General features: G+C 48.6%; 1 protein-coding gene across 1 annotated transcript in view; it reads right to left on the bottom strand.

Moving 5' to 3' along the window:
• Positions 1–18,946, bottom strand: part of CLSTN2 (calsyntenin 2) — a 528,546-nt gene that overhangs the window by 31,960 nt on the left and 477,640 nt on the right. Inside the window, exons 8-9 of the mRNA XM_081804133.1 lie at positions 18,334–18,496; positions 4,151–4,317 (exon numbers count right to left, since the gene is read on the bottom strand). Coding sequence (XP_081660259.1) covers positions 4,151–4,317; positions 18,334–18,496 — 330 coding nt within the window. The remainder of the gene's footprint in view (positions 1–4,150; positions 4,318–18,333; positions 18,497–18,946) is intronic.

Raw genomic sequence — 18,946 nt, 5'->3', positions numbered from 1 at the left:
GGATGGGGTGGCTGGGTGATAGACATTGGGGAGGGTATGTGCTATGGTGAGCGCTGTGAAGTGTGCAAGACTGTTGAATCACACATCTGTACCTCTGAAGCAAATAATACATTATATGTTAAAAAAAAAAAAAGGAAGAAGATAGCAGGAGGGACAGAATGAAGCGGGGGAAATCGGGGGGGAGATGAACCATGAGAGACTATGGACTCTGAGAAACAAACTGAGGGTTCTAGAGGGGAGGGGGTGGGGGGTTGGGTTAGCCTGGTGATGGGTATTAAAGAGGGCACGTATTGAATGGAGCATTGGGTATTATACGCAAACAATGAATCATGGAACACTACATCAAAAACTAATGATTTAATGTATGGTGATTAACATAATAAAAAAATCTTTAAAAGAAAATAATGGGGATAGCAGTATCTACCAGTCCAGGGGCTTAAATGAGATAATGTGTATAATGAATCTAGTGCTTGAAGTGTTCAGTCCGAGACAGCTTTTCTTAGAATTCTGAACACTGTAGTTATTTCTGCACGGAGTCTTTGCCCAACAGGTACTGCTGCCTTCACTGCTGCTCTTCCCCTGTGATCCAGTCCCTTCTGCCCTCCATGCCCTGAGCAGGGTATCTCTGGTCTGGGAGGTCTGGTCACAAGCACCAGTGCCTGTGTTGGGTTTGGGAGTCCCCGGTTACATGTGCAGGTGATGCCCCAGTCATCCTCTGAGTTGGCTTCTCCCTTGCTGTGGAGGACTCACTAGCGGAGTGTGCTCAGCCATAGAGCTGCCCTGTTTTGAGTGTTGCACAAATCATCTGTTTCAGATTTGAGCAGATTCAAGTTCATTCTTCTAAAATACCACTTACGTTCCCATATGTTCTTCTGCCTCCCTACGTCCCCCCAACCCCACCCTGCAGCATCCCTGCTATAGCAGAGTCATGGTGCTGTGGCTGGCTGTCTGCCTGCCTGCCTCCCCCAGGCAACTGTGAGCACCTTGAGGCCAGGGTCTACTGACTTTTCCACAGGGTCCCCACAGGGTCTAGCACATGAGAAACAGGAGATAAAATGATTAGCCCTGTGGAGGAGGCTGATCCAAACTTCGCATAAGGGCTGAACAGGAGAATTGTGGGGCGCCTGGCTGGCTCAGTAGGAAGAGAATGTGACTCTTGATCTGGGGGTTGTGAGTTTGAGTCCCATGTTGGGTATAGAGAGGACTTTTTTTTTTAAGGATTTATTTATTTGACAGAGCGAGCATGAGGCAGAGTGGCAGGCAGAGGGAGAAGCAGGCTTCCCGCCGAGCAGGGAGCCCGACGCGGGGCTCAATCCCAGGGCCCTGGGATCATGACCTGAGCCGAAGGCAGACGCTTAACCGACTGAGCCAGCCAGGCGCCCCGGGTGTAGAGATTACTTAAATAAACTTAAAAAAAATTTCAAACAGTTCTTCCAGAAGGTTGAATGAGCAGCATCCCGTGGCAATCAGCAGAGGGCGTGTTCCCACTGCAGCCAGCAGACAAGAGGATGGATAGGCTCCGTGTTGGATCTCCAGTTAAAACCCTAGTCTGGCCGCCTGAGCACCCTGAGGACTGCCACAGGGCATGAAGGTGGGTCCTGGCCGAGCCATCCATATAGTCCTTGCAGGATCAATAAGACCTTCCACCAAAGTAGGTTGGTTTTTTTTTTTAATTGCAGTGTTCCCAGCCCTGTGGCAGGACTGAGGGTAGGTCTCTGTATAGAACACAGAATGGCATTAGCATTATCACAGGGACAGGGGGTGGCTTCCTGGGGGCCCAGCAAAGGGTGACGCACTCATTCTCTTTTGGAAAGCTGTGCTGTGGCCATGGGGATTCCTTTCTTTGAGCCAAGAAGCTGCTAGACAGATGGCCTTTGGGAGCAGTCAGTTCTCCCAGAGGGTCAGCCGGTGTCACCAGGCACCTGGCAGGCTGGGACATCAGTGAGATCCTTGTCCAAAGCCCAAGCCTATTCCTCAAGGGGAAGCTGGCTGTGGCACTCCAGGCACCGTGCCGTTCACTGGGCCACCTGCCAGCCCCTCTGGGTTGGGCCAGATGAAGACCTGCCACACTCGAGGCTCCTCTGCCGTAACGGTCACCCAGGCTTAGCTTCCAAAAGAAGCTGGCACAGTGGCAACGCCAAGGGCAAGGCCAGCCCAGCTGGAGAAGGGAACTGTGATTTGCTGAGAACCTACTTATTGGGTTTACTAAGGGAGATCTGTATCTATGTATCTATATCTGTATCCGTCAGCTCATTTATATACATACATATCTTTTTTATAGCTCTATATAGCTTTTATATAAAATATACATAAAATCCAATTCCCACAACATCACAACAAAATATACTTTAATACATGAGGGAATTGGGGCTTAAAGGATTAAATTACTTTGCCCAAGGTCACCCAGCAAGTATTTGTACTATTATGGTTTGAACCGAGGGGTGCCTTGTCCCAAAGGTCTTGCTCTTTCCCACTCCCCCACACTGGGCGTGACAAATTGGCAGGCATGATGCTACGAAAATCAGCACAGGGGAGTCTTCAGGGAGGTGGCTATTCCAGTGTCTTGTATGGGTACGAGACAGTAACCGCCCCAACCGTTCACTGACTCCAGACATGCGGGACATATTCAGGAATAGGCATGATCCAGGGGAAAACAAGTGAAAAGAGGAACCTGCACTGGGGCCTGTGAGCGGACGGGAAGTATTGTTAATCACAGGAGGCCCTCACTTTCCTTTGACTAACCATGGAGGAGGGAGAAGGCCAGAAACCAGGAAAGAGACAAATAGTCATTATTCAGAAATGAAATGAGAGATAAATGGAGGAGGGGCAACAAGCAAGGAAGCCTGAATCATTTTCTAGAATGCCTTCAAATCTGAGTTGCTGGTGTGGAGGAAGGAGCACGGACTTATTTTGGGCAAGTCCCTGAGCACCAGTCTCCTTATTTCTGAAATGGGGCCATACCATTTAATCTGTTGTGAGGAGTAGGGATAATGAACTTAGAATAGCCCCCAGGGGGGACACCATGAATTGTGTGTCTTATCATTAATTTCCCCTGCAGTGCTCTAGTTCTTGCCAGCTGGGCCCTAAGGATGGAAAAGGATCCTCTGCGGTGAGTGGTTATCAACAGGTGGCATCTGGAAAAGTCGAAAATAAAGGTGCTGTCTGTGGGACGGTGGACTCCCTGTCCAGGAGAGGTGGGCAGGCCCAGGGTAGGAGGCCGGTAGAAGACGGGGGTAGAGGCAACCTCTGCTCTGGTCACATCATCCTTGGGAAATGGCCTATAAAGGAAACCCCCACAGCTGGGGGGAGGGGGTTGGCTCATGGGGCTGTCCTGTGCTTCAGGAGGCAGAGGGTGACCTGCCTGCTCTCACTGGGGTCCGTTGGGATTGAGCAGGGGCTACAACGATGTTTACCCAGCTCTTTGCTCGGGTTCCCAGAGGTTCCCTGCTGGCAGGAGATCCTAAGGTCCAGGTGAGGCCAGAACTATCCCTGCCATGGGGTGGGGAGGTGGGCAGGACGCTCACAGTGGACATTTAGCTATGCGAGTCCTGCCCCTCAAGAGGTGCTTTTCTCAGAACGCAGCTTTGGTTCTTTTGGATCCCGTGAATGTTTTTATTTTGCATAAATCTGCTCACCTTCCCTTTGCCAGAGATTGCTCGAAGCCCAATCTGTGCTTCAATTTCACAGCCTGAGACCCAGCGACCTCCGTATCTGCTTTCTAATTCCAGCCCACCTGGGCTGACCTTCCTTCCTAATTTATATTTAACATGGCCAACCTTTTCATTCTACTTTCAAATATTTTTGAAATATATTCTTGCACGCTGCTTCTGTTCCTTTGGCAAATAGACAACAAAGCAACCAACCAATCCAGGAACCGCTGAAATAGAACCATTCCCTTCTGGTAGATATTGAACCCGTGCCTGCTCTTGGGTAGTGAACCGATGATACACAAGGGCTCCATCTAGGAATTTCAGGACACAGCGGAAGTCCCCCAGGGAAGTCACGGTCACGAACCTCCCCACCTTTGCCGCCACACCATCTCTGGGCAACTCGGCAGGGGAGGACTCCATTTCCCCAGTGCGCAGGCGCTGGGTAGCCTCTGCCCCCTGAGTCCATGTCTTGTTGGCGGCGAGGCTAGCTCCGTCCTTACCTTTATTCCTTGGCCGAGGCTTTCCAGGGAATTAATATCCAGTCCTTCCTTGCAGGCCTGCAGGCAGGAGATCACCTTCTGACTCTCCATTTTGCCAGGGCGGATAGTGAGACTGGCCAGGCTGCCGTGGAAGAATTGAGCAAAGCGTGGTTTGGTGACTTCTCCTCCTGAAAGTGAAAGCAGCACGGTCATTTACCCTGTGGAGACTGGGTCCAAAACACCACTTCATGGCACGATCTGGCCGGGGGACCAAGGACACAGTGACTGTGTCCCCTCAACCTGAGCTTTTCCTGCAGAGCGGTAAGCTCAGCGGCCAGCCTCGCAACACGAGGATATTACCTGCCGCCAAGACCTTGGCGCTCCCCAGCGGCACCTGATTTAGAAATCCTGGATTGGAAACAGCTGCCTTCAGAGGCGTGCACTGTGTTAGAAGACAGAAAGGACCCCCCCCCAAAGAGTAAAACTGGGCGGGAGAAGGAAGCTGCCACCGACGGGAGGCCTGCTGTATGGCCGGCTGTCTGCTGGGGACTTCATCTGAGCAAGCCTGCAAAGAAGGGACCCTTGTTTCCCACTCACACGCGAAGAACCCTGAGGCTCAGACAGGTTGAGGGACTTGCCCCAGGACACACAGCTGAACGCTGGAGCTGGCCCTCTACTCCCGGTCTGTCTGACCCCAAAGCTGGCGTTTGCTCGCCTATATTCCACAGAGAGTTTGGCCGGTAGTCGAGGAATCCTGGAGCCCTACATCCGCGGGCTCTGGCTCTCTTACAATGAGCTGATCTCGTACCCGCTTAAACTCAAGTTCTTTGGCAGATGAGGACTTCTTTGATTCTGTTCTACCTCTTTGTTCTCATTGCCTACTTCTTGTTTTCCACTGCTCTCTCTACGGGCTGAGCCAAGTCCTGTCTGAGCTCAGGTCTGCTCTGCGGCACAGGAAACCGTTCAACGCTGCTCATGTCAAGGTCCCTCCTTCCACTTTCTCCCTGCTTTTCTCAAGGTCTCTAAAGTAAAAGCGCCCCTCAGGTTCATTTGAGTCCTCACCTCTTCCAGGAGGCCTTCTCCACAGCCTTCACTGAGCACAGGCCCCTTCCGTCTCTGGGCAGCCTACACCGACAGACTAGCCTTGATCTTGCACTTCTGTCTCTTCAGAGAGGTAGCGGGACATATGAGAAAGGTAGCTGTGGGTCGAACTTCAGCTTCGCTAATTCCCTGGGAAGGTTTTGTAAACCCTGAGCCTCTGCTTGCTTGTGGGGGGACAGTCCCGGGTTTTGGCTCCTGGTTCCCCTGTCCTCTCTCCGAGGGCCCCTGCGGCCTCCCCCAGACCTAGATCCTGCAGTGCATCCCTAGCGAAGCACGCTCCAGTGAGACACCACCCCAGAGGGCACATTTCTGACTATTTCTACTAGAGTGACACCACAGTGACTTCTCCCTTCCTTCCTTCCACAAGACACTCTGTGCCAGCAGAGCCTGGACCTCAGCTGGAGGGGGTGGAGGGCTCTCCCCAGGTCACTCTACCTCAGCCCGGGGGTAGTAGATGCTCCTAACACCCGCATTCCTATATTCTTGAGAGTTCTCTCTACTTCTCAGTAGCTAATTCTTTGTTGTTCCAGTTCGCTATTGTAGTTAATAATTCTCTACATTGATCTGTTGAAATCACAGTGTGGTTTTTCTCCTGTGATTGAGTCCACACCGATACACCCTCTATGTTACCATGCATGCCTTTGCTCACAACTGTTCCTTTTCACACTAAGATACCACCTCCAAACTGCTTAGATTAGGCAAATCCCATGGTCCTTCAAGGCCCCTTCAGCCCTCTGTCCCCTGCTTGCACACAGAAACCTTTCAGGAGCCCCCTGCCCACCCTGTCCTCTTCTTGCCCTGAGCCCTGGAGCACTGACTTCATTTGAACATACCCTCAGAACCCAGCGTTGCTAACGGTTTACATGTGTGGCTTATATGTCCTCAACAGCCTATTACTGTGGTTCTCAACCTTGGCTGCACATTTTAATCACCTGGGGAATCTTTAAAAAGTCAAACTGATTCTGGTGCTGGGTCCCACCCCGAGAGATTGTGACTTAATTGGTGTGGGGAGTTTCAGAAGCTCCTCAGGTGCGTTAAATGTGAAGTCAAGGTTAGGAATCACTGGCTGTAAGCTTCTTAGGTTGGGTCTTCTGCACACTCCTGTGTGATCTCTCTCCTTAATGCCACCCGCAGGCTTACTCTGGCTACCCTTCCCACACTGCTAGGATGTATTTGTTTAAGTCTCTCCTGGGTAGCAGGGAGCACTCATGCATTTTTCATTCTAATGAAGATGATATGGAGCAGGTACTAAGGGCCGAGGGCTGCACCGGGCACTTTGCATAAGTTGGCTCATTTATTCCCTTCAATAGCACAGGGCCCCCGTGTGGTCCCAGCATGCTGCACTCTGCCTGGCACACAGCAGACCTTTCATAACTGTTTCCTGAACTGAAAGAGATGTTGAATCAATGCCAGCAGAGTAGTGGACATTGTGGAGTCTCTCCAACACCCATCTCACCTCTGCCCTCCTGCAGCGGCAGCCCAGAGGTTGGGGGGAGTTGACTTGAATTCCAGGGATGGATTCTATTTAGTCACAGCTAATCAGGTTTTCCTGTTCCCCTCGCTCCAGTGACTGAGTCAGGTGTTGACTTCAGATGACGCCGATCAGTACCTGCATCCACTAAGCCACAGAGCTTGGCCCAGCAGTGATCATGAGACCAAATTTAGGCCAATGAGATGAGAGGAGAAATTAACCAGCAGCCTTTGGGAAAAGGGCCTCCATTTTCTCTCCAGAAAGTTTCTGGAATCTCCTCTTGCTCTCTTCCCTGGAGATGATGATGTGAAGGAGGAAGGCTTAGAGCGGCTGCAGCCATCTTGTAGGCAGACCAGGGCTGACCAAGGTGACGCATGAAGGAAGGCAGAGCTGGGAGAGTAATAGCAGAGGCCCGAGTGGACTTCCCTCCTCATGCTCTACCACAGCACATCCTCAACCGTGGGAGCCAATCATCCACCTTTATGGTGTAAGCCATTTTGACTCACACTGTTGTTCCCTGCCACCAAAAACATCTTCACTTTGGAAATGAAAGGAGAAGGTTCTATTGAAGTCCTCAGTCCACAGGGAACTCCAAACAGATCTGCCTTTGAGGAATGCCCTGACATGGCAATGACTTGAGAGTGAGGGGGGAACCCATCTCGGGCCTTCTATTCTGGGTCCTCAAAGCCCCCATAGGTAAAGTACCCCTCAGTGCCATTAGCATGTTCCTGCCCTAGCAAAGGGGCACTTCTGTTGACCTGCAGAAAGAAGGGTGTGAACGTGAGTACGCATGGCGGAGCTGCCACTCTCCAGGGCATCCGGATGGCCACCTCTTCCCTGCCTTGTCCACCCTGTGTCCCCTCAGAGCAGCAGACGCAGCAACTATCATCTACTGGGTATGCACTACGTCTCCCACATGGTGCAAGTCCTCCACATACATCATCTTACTGAACCTTCACCAAACTCTTGGGAGGGAGGTACTTATTCTGTAGTTAGAGTTGACCAAACCCAGACTGAGAGAGAAGTAAGCGGCCCAAGGCCACGCAAGTAGGAAGTGGTGAAGTGTGGGCCCCTCGCAGCCATGCACGGGGCCAGCTGGGGCATTCTGAGTACTGGCCGGCCCCAGCCAGGGTGAGGCTGACAGAGAGCCCCCTCAAGGGCTCACTCTGCAGCACCATGTTTAAAGGCCAAACTTGGTGACTCTCTTGGATGCTAAGACAATTTCCTACACACCATTTTCTCTCAGCAAAGCATTCATGTTCTGTATTTTTGATTCAAGAAACCCAGATCTGTGATGTACTCTATTTATTAGTGATGCAGCTCCAGGAAATTGATTCAATTAGCACTTTGCAATAGGAGGCCAGCATAGAATGTGAAATATATTTGCACTCAGGGGTGGCTGTGATGCAGGATTTAAAAAATAATAGATACGTTGAAAATCTCTTTCTTTTTAATATCTGGGGTGTCTTCATAACCCACATGGCTCCTCTGTTAACATTTAGACATAAACATGCTCATGAATTATTTTAAGAAAAAAACATAATCTGATTTCTTACACAAAGAACTTTCTCTACATGTTAGCGAATGTGATTTTGGGTTTCTGAGGCTAGATCTGCACACATTTTTAAAGTGTTTGCTGAAAGCCTAGCCTTCTGTTAGATTCAGCTAATTATAAGATGTAGACCATGCTCTCTAGGAACTTATATTTAGTTGGGAGAATAAAGTATAGACCCTGGGAAAATAAAAATATAAAAGTAAATTGCCAGTGCAATATATGATCTAAGGCAGGGCATGACTGATTTCCAAACAAATGCTACAGATGAGGTGTCCAACAGATCGGAGGGGAAAAAATAATAGCCATTATCTAGGAGGCCCTTAAAACATGGCAAGTTCTTTCATGTGCTATTTTATTTAATACTTAAGTGGTAGGATAGTATGTTTGAGACCTTAGCCTCTATTCTTTTGATTTTACCCTCTCTGTAGACACATATCTGGCTTGTGCTCATTGCCACAGGGAGGGTTGTGACAAGGAGAAGAGCAGATGGGGCTTAAAGCTGAGTTTCTTCCCCAGTTTTGTTTCCAGAAGTCTAAACCCTAGGAGGGTGGGGACGATCTGGGTACGGATCCACATTTGGGGAAAAGTAGAAGAAAATCTGGCTTCCCGCAGACGAGAAAATGTCACCCTTGACTAGGAAGGGGCCTGGCAGGGAGGTAGTGGAGGGGGTAAGGCACAGGGGTGCACAGCGAGGCACCTGGAGCCGGCTACCTGGGCTGAGCTTTGGCTGGGGAGCACGATGCTAGAGGGGATGTTGGCCTGTCACATCTGGACAGATAGGCAGATGGACTGCAGATGGTCTTACAGAGAGAGCATGACAAGCACGGGAGATATTTTTGTGCCCCTAAGTAAGACAAGGAAATACTGAGAGAGCTGCCAGCCCTGAAAGACCATTAGTGACAGGACCGAAGAGGTGAGCACCATTTCCGTGGACACCTGCATGGGATGATGCCTGGAGGCCCCCCGGCACCCTAGCCCCACATAAACACCCCTGAAATCAGCTGGCACCAAGGAAATGGAACAATTTCCAATTTGCCAAGGTTAACTCTCCCCCGCTCAGATGGAAGAGGGGTTCGAAATGAAACCAAGATGGCTGTGGAAAAAATAATTTTTCTTCGTGAATTCAGATTCCTACGTGCTAAACTTCTAACTCCTTTTCCTGATGATGTTTTCAGAGTTTGATAACTTGCCCACGGCTACGCAGCCAGGAATTAGTGAAGCCCAGATTCAGACTCAGGTCTGGCTTGCTTGCAAGGCTTTGACCTGCATGCCGCATGATAGATGTGGCCCGGAGGGTTCAAAGAGGATTCCTTGGAATCCGCCATGCGTACTCACGTTCACACCCTTCTTTCTGCAGGTCAACAGAAGTGCCCCTTTGCTAGGGCAGGAACATGCTAATCCTTGGAATAAGACATAAAGTTAGAAGTACAACTCAGTTATACCGTGTTTCCAGACATGATTTTTTTTTTTTTAAAGATTTTATTTATTTATTTGAGACAGAGAGAATGAGAGAGAGACAGCACATGAGAGGGGGGAGGGTCAGAGGGAGAAGCAGGCTCCCTGCCGAGCAGGGAGCCCGATGTGGGACTCGATCCAGGGACTCCAGGATCATGACCTGAGCCGAAAGCAGTCGCTCAACCAACTGAGCCACCCAGGCGCCCTCCAGACATGATTTTTAAAGCAGACTTTATCCATGTCTTCTTTAAACTAATATGCCCTCACGTCAAATTAACTCCAGGGCCTAGAACAATCTTTTCTTGATTTTTTTGATACGTTAATATTAAGAGACACCTTGTTAGTAGTAGTAATTGTAGTAATTATACTACACCTTGTAGTAATTGGGCTGCTTCAGGAAGATGGGGACAGGCTGAGACTGACACAACGCTGGGGGAGAATGTCCGATTACACTGGCTTCTGTGGACACAGAAGGGCTTCAGCAGCAATTATTCTGAGCCAGAATTTGCATTGGGACTGAATTCCCCCTCAGCTTTCCTTCAACTGAGAGGTGGGGCCTACCCACCTCAAGAGCTTTTGAACCACTTCCCTCTACGTATAAGTAGAAGATGCGCGTGGTGTGAAGGTGCTGCTCCTCCCTCCGCGAAGCGCATGCAGGATGTTTCTGCTCTTTTGCTTCCCGCTGTCCTTCCCACAGCTGTTTAGTCTGAGCAACACACGGAGCCGAGCGGGTGCCGCGTTTCCTCTTGCTTGAGTCGAATGCTGCTCTATGCCTGGCTTGTTGATGGGGACACCCCTCAATGAACACAATTTCATGGATGGCTGGGTATCAATTTTGAGCAATGGAAATGGTGAGACCATCTGAAATCTTGCTTTCCCTCATTTCCTCATTTCGGTGATGGAGACACCCACAGAACGCAAGGACTAAGTGAAGTGTGTAATAGACCCCAGAAGCTGTAGCTTCAAAACTGTCCACACAGCTCCGGGGGCTGCAGCTGTAGGCGGCAGGTGACTTGTGATGATGTGCAGTTGCAGCTGACCATGACCGTTCTCAGCAGCCTTTCTCAACCCTTTTCGTGTCTATGTATCCATCTCTCCAGCCTTTCCAGCAGACGTTTCACATATGGCATGTTCTAAGCCGCAAACCATATGACTATAGATGACCCCAAAAATCATCTCTGTGGGGTTGGGGACCTGAATTCATGGAATTGGAAGGACCCTCCTATATTATCCAGGAGATCCCCTTCATTCTCCAGATGAAGAACTGAGGATTACAGAGGCAAGACACTTTTCAAAGACCCAGAGCAGCAAGGAGGGTCTGGAATTCTCTTCTTCCAGCTCCAAGCTCAACCCTCCCTACACTGAACTGTGATGGGCCTGTAGTTACCTTTAGGCCTCAGCTTGACTTTGTCCAATCTGTGGGAAAAATGCCCTGGGAGTTTCCTTAAGTGATTTGACTCCAGATTCCAGAATCCTCTGGTCTTCCGTACTTGGATATGCAATGTCGTCTGGCCATACATTGTTTCTAGAAATAGAGGTGGTGTAGCAGTGCAAGCAAGGGTGAGGGTTCTGGTGCTGCAAATCCAGGCTCTGTGTGGCCCTTAGCAAAGCACTTCTCTCCTCTCTGTTTTCTCATCTGCAAAGTGGGGATCCCATTCTTATCCAGGCAATAGGGTTGTGAAAGGGGAAGGCATGCTTTTAGCTCCACACAGTGTAGGAACTCAAAAATGGCAGCTAGTCGTAGGGGCAGCATGAACCAAGGGACTCAAACATGAGATTACATGATGTGAGTTTTCTCTATCTTTCCCTTAAGTGGCTTTTTCCCCCTCCCCTCTGGTGTATCTCTCAGAGAAGCTAAAACAATACTGTTTTTGCTCCAAGATCCTTGTCAGATTTTCTAATTAATATCATCTTCAGAATAAGACATAAAGTTAGAATTACAACTCAGTTATACCGTGTTTCCAGACATGATTTTTAAAGCAGACTTTATCCATGTCTTCTTTAAACTAATATGCCCTCACGTCAAATTAACTCCAGGGCCTAGAACAATCTTTTCTTGATTTTTTTGATACGTTAATATTAAGAGACACCTTGTAGTCATCCCCGTGTGTCAGACCACAAACCATACACCTTTGTCAAAACAGCTTCAAAAATGGGAGGTAATTCAATAAACATTAGCTATTGACCTTCTCTGTTGACCTACTGGAGTAGGGGGAAAGGTGAGGGGAGCGGAATCTGGGAGCACAGACAGTCCTTGTCTTCTGTAAACTCCTAGCCTAGCAGGGGATGGAGACCTGCATCAGTAACTCCAACAAGATATTTCCCAAAGAGTGTTCCAAGAACACTGTCTCACAAAGAGTGAGTTCCATAGTAAAACAAGATTGAGAAACAAGGGTTAAGTATTATCAAATAGACTGCTTGATTGGTGGGCTTTTGAGAGCTTTTAATAAGCTAACGAACATTGTGACTCTCCCACGTGGTGGTATGGGGATAATTGATGCAGTTTCCCAGCCTTGACCATGATGGCCTCCTTGTGGAAGGGGCATCCTATGGAACTGGAGCTTCCCGAAGCCCTCCCTGGGAAATGCCCACCTGAATCTAAGGCAGACTATGTTAGCACATGCCTCTTTCTTCCAGCAGCAGAGACCCTAGGGATGTAGAATAATTTCAACACAGACTTTATTAAGATAACTTGTACTAAATTAGACCAAGCTTATTAAGTGAAGGCATGTACTCCCAGTCCCTGCACTAATTTTAGTGTCTGGCGACAAGATGACCTGGAAATGTGCACCAGATCTCAGGACCACATGTGGCTCCAACTCCCCTCTGTCGGAAGATGACATGCTATTGATTATTGCAACTCTCAGGGTTACTTCTGCCTTTTTATCCCACTTTTGACCATTCCTGTTCTTTGCCTTGGCTCCTCCCAAAAGCCACAGTGGGAGTTCTCTATCTGCCCCTTAACAAGAAGTTCTAATTGTTAGAGCCATCCCTTTCTCTACCTCCTGGGGCTTTATTTGTTAAGTAGGGGGTAGGACTCAGCAAGACCAGGAGCTAGGGTCGAAAGGTCTCCTCATCTGAGACCAGGATAGTGTCATAGTCAGGAGCAGGCAAAGCTGGATGCTTTAGGAAGGCCAAGGTCCGAAGCACTGGAGGAGAGTCCCCGGCAGAAGTAGGATGAGGTGGTTGCTGGAGACGGGTAAGGAGGCCTGCAATGAGATCCACCAAGAGGAGATGAGGATCAGGGAGGGAGCAAGGTGGTGGCTTCTTGACGGCATGCCGAGAGTTGTATTTCTGAAACCTGGTTAGCCACGTCGTTGAAGGAACCCCTACAGATGCCACACATAGAGATGCTTTGGTTGTGGTGTTGGGGGAGAGGTGGCCCAGACTTCCACCTGCTGGGGCATCTCCCTGAAACCCTGGGGCTCCCTAGGGCCCTGGTCTGACACAGTCAGCAGCCTTCCTGACTTGCTCGCAAGGACAGCGGGGCTCCAGTCCCTGAGTGGGTGTGCCCAGTTTGGAGGTCCAGGGGTGAAGCGGGTGGAGTGTACAACTTTTATAATGGATCAGTAGAACTTGAATTTTTGTTGTTAAGAAATGGATGAATAGGAAATCTAAGGAAAAGGGCAAATTAATTCATCTTTTAAATCATCTTCTCTCATGACAAGACCCAGGGAGAGACAAGGAACCTGGAATTTGCCTGTAGGCAGCAGTTTCTGAGTTGGCACACACGGAGCTCAGCCCTGAGGGGGTGGGCTTGCATCCTAAGACCACCGTGACCTGGAGCGCAGAGGTGAAGGCAGGGCGGTGTGCGACGGCCGCGGAGGGGAAGAGGACTCTTCTGTGATGCGAGGTCCATCCTCATCCTCACCGCCAAAGCCTTTCTCTACAATGAAGATAAATGCTGGAGGCTGTACTGGCAACATTTCTTAAGTGTAAATGAAGTCTCTTTTTTTTCTTAATGACTGGAAAAAACACCAATGAAAATGAAGTTCCACTGATTACTTTGGCTTTCAAGTTCACTAACAGGACCGAGCAGGCTAATTGGGGCTGCGGAGCTCTGCCCAGCAACAGTGCCCGAGCCCGTTCCCGGGAGCATCCACCAAGCAGCTGCTATCAAATTATTTCCTATCCGCGTTGTGAAACCCCAATTGGAAATTTCACAAATGGGAACTTGTTTCCTTGCCAACCTCAGAAGCACCTCAAAAGCTCCCCACAATCGCAGGCCCAGAGGCAATTAGAGGCTCACCCAGAGGGCTTACGATATGCATGTAAGTGGCCTGAAGGAAGTTAGGAATATGCCAAATAAGGGCTGCATCGTGGGCTCTCAATATCACAGAAAGGTTTTCTGACGTGTTCTTTCAAGACAAAGCCTGGCTCCAGGGAGGATGTAAGTCTTGATGCGAATCCAAGCTCCCTCACAAGGCAGTCTGGCATCTTATGGTCACAACCCCCCAGCCTCTTCTGCACTCCTCCCAGTCCCTGTACCTCCCAGTGACAGGGCACGGTGCACGGGCCTCTGTGAAGTTTCCCTGCTGTTGCCTTCCTTATCTTCCTGCTGAACGCTCACCTATCCTAGAAAGCCCAAGTTTCAAGCTTCTTAAGGATTGTCTCCTTTGCTGAAAATTTACCGGTATATTATCTTTCTTCTCAGGGAAGATACCCAAATCTCCATGGCCTGAAAGACTGTGTGATCAGGGTCCTGCCTACACCGTGTTCCGACACTCATCTTCTGACTGGCTATCCTCCCACCTCACTGACCTTCCTTCTGATCTGCAGATGGACCCGGGAGAGCAGGGTCCGTGTGGGAGGGTTCATCCTGGGGAAGGGGAGAAATGTCCATGCATGCAAGGAGCCACGGGGAGGCTGGAGTCACAGAGCATACCATGCTTGCCGTGTGGGGCTTAGGTGCAAGGAGCAGAGAGGGGATGGAGGAGGGGACCAGCAGATGGTTTCCCATGGATACATTTATTCAAGTGAAACGTGCCAAGCATGCTCCACATACCTATCATCTCTTCCTTGCAATGACAAGGGAGGTATTAGCCTGGTTTTATAGATGAGAATGTAGTTGCTCTGGGAAGTTGCAGATTCTGCTGGGTCCATACAGCTAGGAAGTGGCAGGATGGGGGTTTGACTCACATTCAAAATTTTCTGACTCTAAAGCCTAAACTCTTTTTCCTTGGGTCACTTAAGGAAGCATATAGCAAGGGATTGCAAGTGGAATGCAGGGTTGCTGTGGGTTAATTCCAGAGTTGACAGATGTGTCAGAAGGTTTATGCATCAGCTCCTGCATTTTCCCAAACACATAATGGCATCAACGGAATGATCAACCAGCAATGGGGGAACAAGTCACAGTGAGGAGAAGACAGGCTTTGAAGACCTGGGGTGAGGCAGGTTTGGCTGGGTGACCTACGGTCAGCTACTTCACCTTTGAAAGCCTCAGGTTCTTTATCTACACGTTGGGACTCCTAGCTCTTTCTCACAGGACTGACTGTAAATACCCAGGTATGGAAAGGGCCTCCTTGCAACATGGGCTCTTAAAATTGCACCCAGGAAATGAATCAGGCACTTCCACTCACATTTAATTGGCCAAAGCAAGTCATTTGATCACACCTTCCAGCGTCTCTCTGGGAAGGGGGCAGAAATACTCTGTGGTGAACACCCTCGCAGGCACTTTCTCCCACATTCTTTTAAAATAAACCTATGATGGGGCGCCTGGATGGGTTAAACGTCTGCCTTCAGCTCAAGTCATGATCTCAGGGTCCTGGGATCAAGCCCCGCATCAGGCTCCCTGCTCAGTGGGGAGTCTGCTTCTCCCTCTCCCTCTGCTGCGCCCCCCCGGCTTGTGCTCTCTCTCACTCTCTCTCCCGTTCTCTATCAAATAAATAAATTTTAAAAATCTTAAAAAAATTATAAAAAAATAAAATAAACCTATGCTTTGGTTTAATGTTTTAAAAGCATTTTTGTGAAATAGCTTTTAAATAAATTATTATCAGATATAGTATTAGTGCTGTTACTTATGGAGTGATGCCACCGTCTTTAGATGTGGCCTAGGAGAATACTGAGAAGGAAACACCCCAGAAAATGGAGTCAGGGGTGACAAAGAACACTCCCCACCTTAGGGTAGGGGCCCTTAAAGCATCTGCCCAGAGGGATTTCAGAATTGCTAGTGACCAAAGACTGCTGTGTTTCTCCAATTCTTCCTCTTAGTGGAAATGTTTTCTGGTTATTCTGCCTTTTCCCACTGTTCCACTGTTGCACTGTGTGTGTGTGTGTGTGTGTGTGTGTGTGTGTGTGTGTGTGTAGGGGCTGATGGTTGTGGCGGCAGCAGATATTTCTCCCTGTTCATGTATAGGTCTCCAGATCAAGTGGAGTCACATCTGGTCCTGAGGAAGAGAGCCACCTACGCCTCTCAGCCTGATGGAGAGATCATCAGGAATCACTCAGAGAATCTGGACATTGAGCTTGGAGCCAATAACAGGTGGCATTCTGGGTTGCCTCATTTAGGGAAGGGTGGTTGTGTTTTTTATGTGGGATGGACAGTCAAATATCTGTTGACTAAGTGGACAGACCATGGTGCTCATCAGTGTTGTTCATAAAATACTTTCAGTTTTTCTTCCAGACACATTGGAGATTTTTACTTCCCTGCCTTCTTGGAGTTAGGTGCGGACATATGAATTGGTTTGGCCAATAAAATGTGAGTAAAAATGATTGGTGTCACTCGTAGGTGAAAGCTGTAAGGGCTCATGCACCATTCATCATGCTTTCTTTTTCCTCTTTCGTAGTACGAAGCAACGTGGCTGCTCTGTCTGCTTGGGTGCCAGACTGAGGAAAGAGCAGAGGAGAGCCCCACTGATCTGCAGTGAATATAAACTGAGAATTATCTTAAGTACCTGAGAATTGGGGCTTGATTGTCACTGCAGCACAACTTAGCCTATGGTAACTGATTCTGAGAGGTCATCTTAATTCTTTATAAAAGCACTTTTTATTTTGGTGGGACTATTTCCCCACCCAGAGGACATGCAACTGGGCAGCAGTGGTTATAACTGGCCTTGTAGAGGTGGGGGCATGTTTCCACTACAGGTTGGGGGGACAGGGATCCCGATGTGGTCTCTGAGGGCCTCTAAGGGAAGCGTCATGGTGAGGTTCATAGTGAGGACAGCACAGGGCCCCCTTAACTTATGCGCGGCATCCAGGCTATGTTCCAAAATATCCACAGGCTGGCTGTGGTGTCCGGCTGAGGCACTGAGCCATAGGAGAGGGCCAGCGCGGTGTTCAGTGACTAATGATTCCTGTGCAATCTCTGAATCAGTGGCTTGCCCCACTAATTAGTTTCATGGACTCTCACCAGATGACAGTCTCCCTTTTCTGAATTCCTGGGGAATTCAGCAATACTGATGAAGCTCTTACCAAGTTCTATTGAAATGTTCAATGAACTTTTCAGTATCATGTGACATATGTCAGATGTCGTCAGTGACCCCAGGTCAAAAATATATTCTCTTCCCTTGCCTCATTTGTGCTTTATTCCTTCCTGGGTTTTGTATCCCTAGTGCTCCCAGGCTGTGCTACGTGTGCATCTTTCCGTCTTATCTTGCGTGGTGTGGTCCAGCACCCACTCTTTGTCTCAACCCAGTGGGGTCTATATGTCCCCTAGCTCACTCTTTGGTCAGCTGGTTTTCTGAAGGCATGTTCTTATTCCACAGCCCACCTCTCCCCTCAGCTTCCCATGGTGAATGGTCAGAGTCACACATCTCAGTAACTTTCAAAGAATCCGTCACCATGAGGTTGGGTCATCTCAGGGTACTAATCTGCTTATATGGGGAGCATTTTTCTTCCCCTCTGTTCTTTCACTGGTATTTCAAAGCACCCCAGCTTTTAAGGGAGCAAAAACAAAGATTCCAACAGATCTGAGTGAAAGACAGAAAGGTGAAATGTATGTTCAAAGAGCTGGTTTTCCTGCTTCCAAAGAGGAGATTAGCCTTCCAGTTTGGTGTTTGGAGGAGAAACAGCAGCAGAGGAACTGAGGAGGGGGCAGAGACCTTCTAATGGAAAGGCAACTCTGTGGAAAGGAGCCTCTGTCCTTAGTGAGTGGGGAAGGGGCTCAGAGCTGAGCTGAGCTTGACAGTGGCCTCCCATGGCCTCATGCCGATAGACAACACACCCCCCACAGCCCTACATATTTGTAAGCTCCCCGAGCAGGGGGTTGGGGGCTTGGACAACTTGTGTGGGGATAAAAGGAGATCTTTGGCTCCAGATTAGCACTCAACAGAGTCAAATGGCAATTTTGATATGGGATTCTACATTCAGCCTTTTCTGTGTAGACAGCCCCAGTTTGAAATCAGAGAAGGTTCCAGAATGGTAAAAGGCACTAACAACTCAGAGGCAACCATGAAATTGCTCATGTTGATCTAAAATCAAAATCTGGTCTCAAGTCAAGTGCTTATTATTACACAAGTTTAGTGTCTGGATTAATCCTTATTTTTATAGGTCCTGTTTTATTAGTAAGGGGTAATAAATTTTCTAGGCTCATTCTCACATCATTTGCTTTTCCCTTTTTTCTCTCAGTACCTTTCATGGACTGTACACGGATGGGCCAGGGAGAAGGGCTTGACGCAGAGTTACCTTGCCAACAAGCACCGACCGTAAGTTGCATGGCTATGTGAGATGGATGAATGGGCCAGTCGTTGGTCACCAGATAGGGTTCATATGTTGCTCCATCCATGTATAAGGTAACTACAGGAAACTCCACATTGATGACGTAGTAATGCCATTCTTTGTCACATATCTAATGAAAAGAAAGAGAAGCAACACTTAAAATTGAATATGCAATGAAACCTCAAACAGGCTTTTATTCTAATTATGAAAGCGAGAGAAGATGTTTTTGGGTCAAACGTTCTTATTGCAAAGAACTCAATGAATATAATGGTTGCTATAAGTGAGGTTAGAAAAGCTCACATCGAACTTGATGGAGCAAACCATGGGGTAGAGGAACACCAGAGAATCCAATCATCAGACAAGTATCTTGGTCATGTAATTCACCGCTGTCGAGCCTGGCCAGGTCTTGGTGGACAGGGTGGGTGACAGCTTAAATCTGCTTTGTATAAAATTTTTCTTAGTTCTTTAGTAGAGAAAAAAGTTAAATTGAAATTATTTTCCTAAGCTTGGGGATAGGCGAGGCTAGAAAAAGAAAGATGCTAGATTGAAAGTAGAAATGAAGTTGGGAATAGAGAAGGGA

Source organism: Leptonychotes weddellii, chromosome 1, assembly GCF_054177405.1.
Source record: "Leptonychotes weddellii isolate Sample4059 chromosome 1, ASM5417740v2, whole genome shotgun sequence".
Classification (NCBI taxonomy): domain Eukaryota; kingdom Metazoa; phylum Chordata; class Mammalia; order Carnivora; family Phocidae; genus Leptonychotes; species Leptonychotes weddellii.
This window is presented reverse-complemented; position numbering and strand designations above follow the sequence as displayed.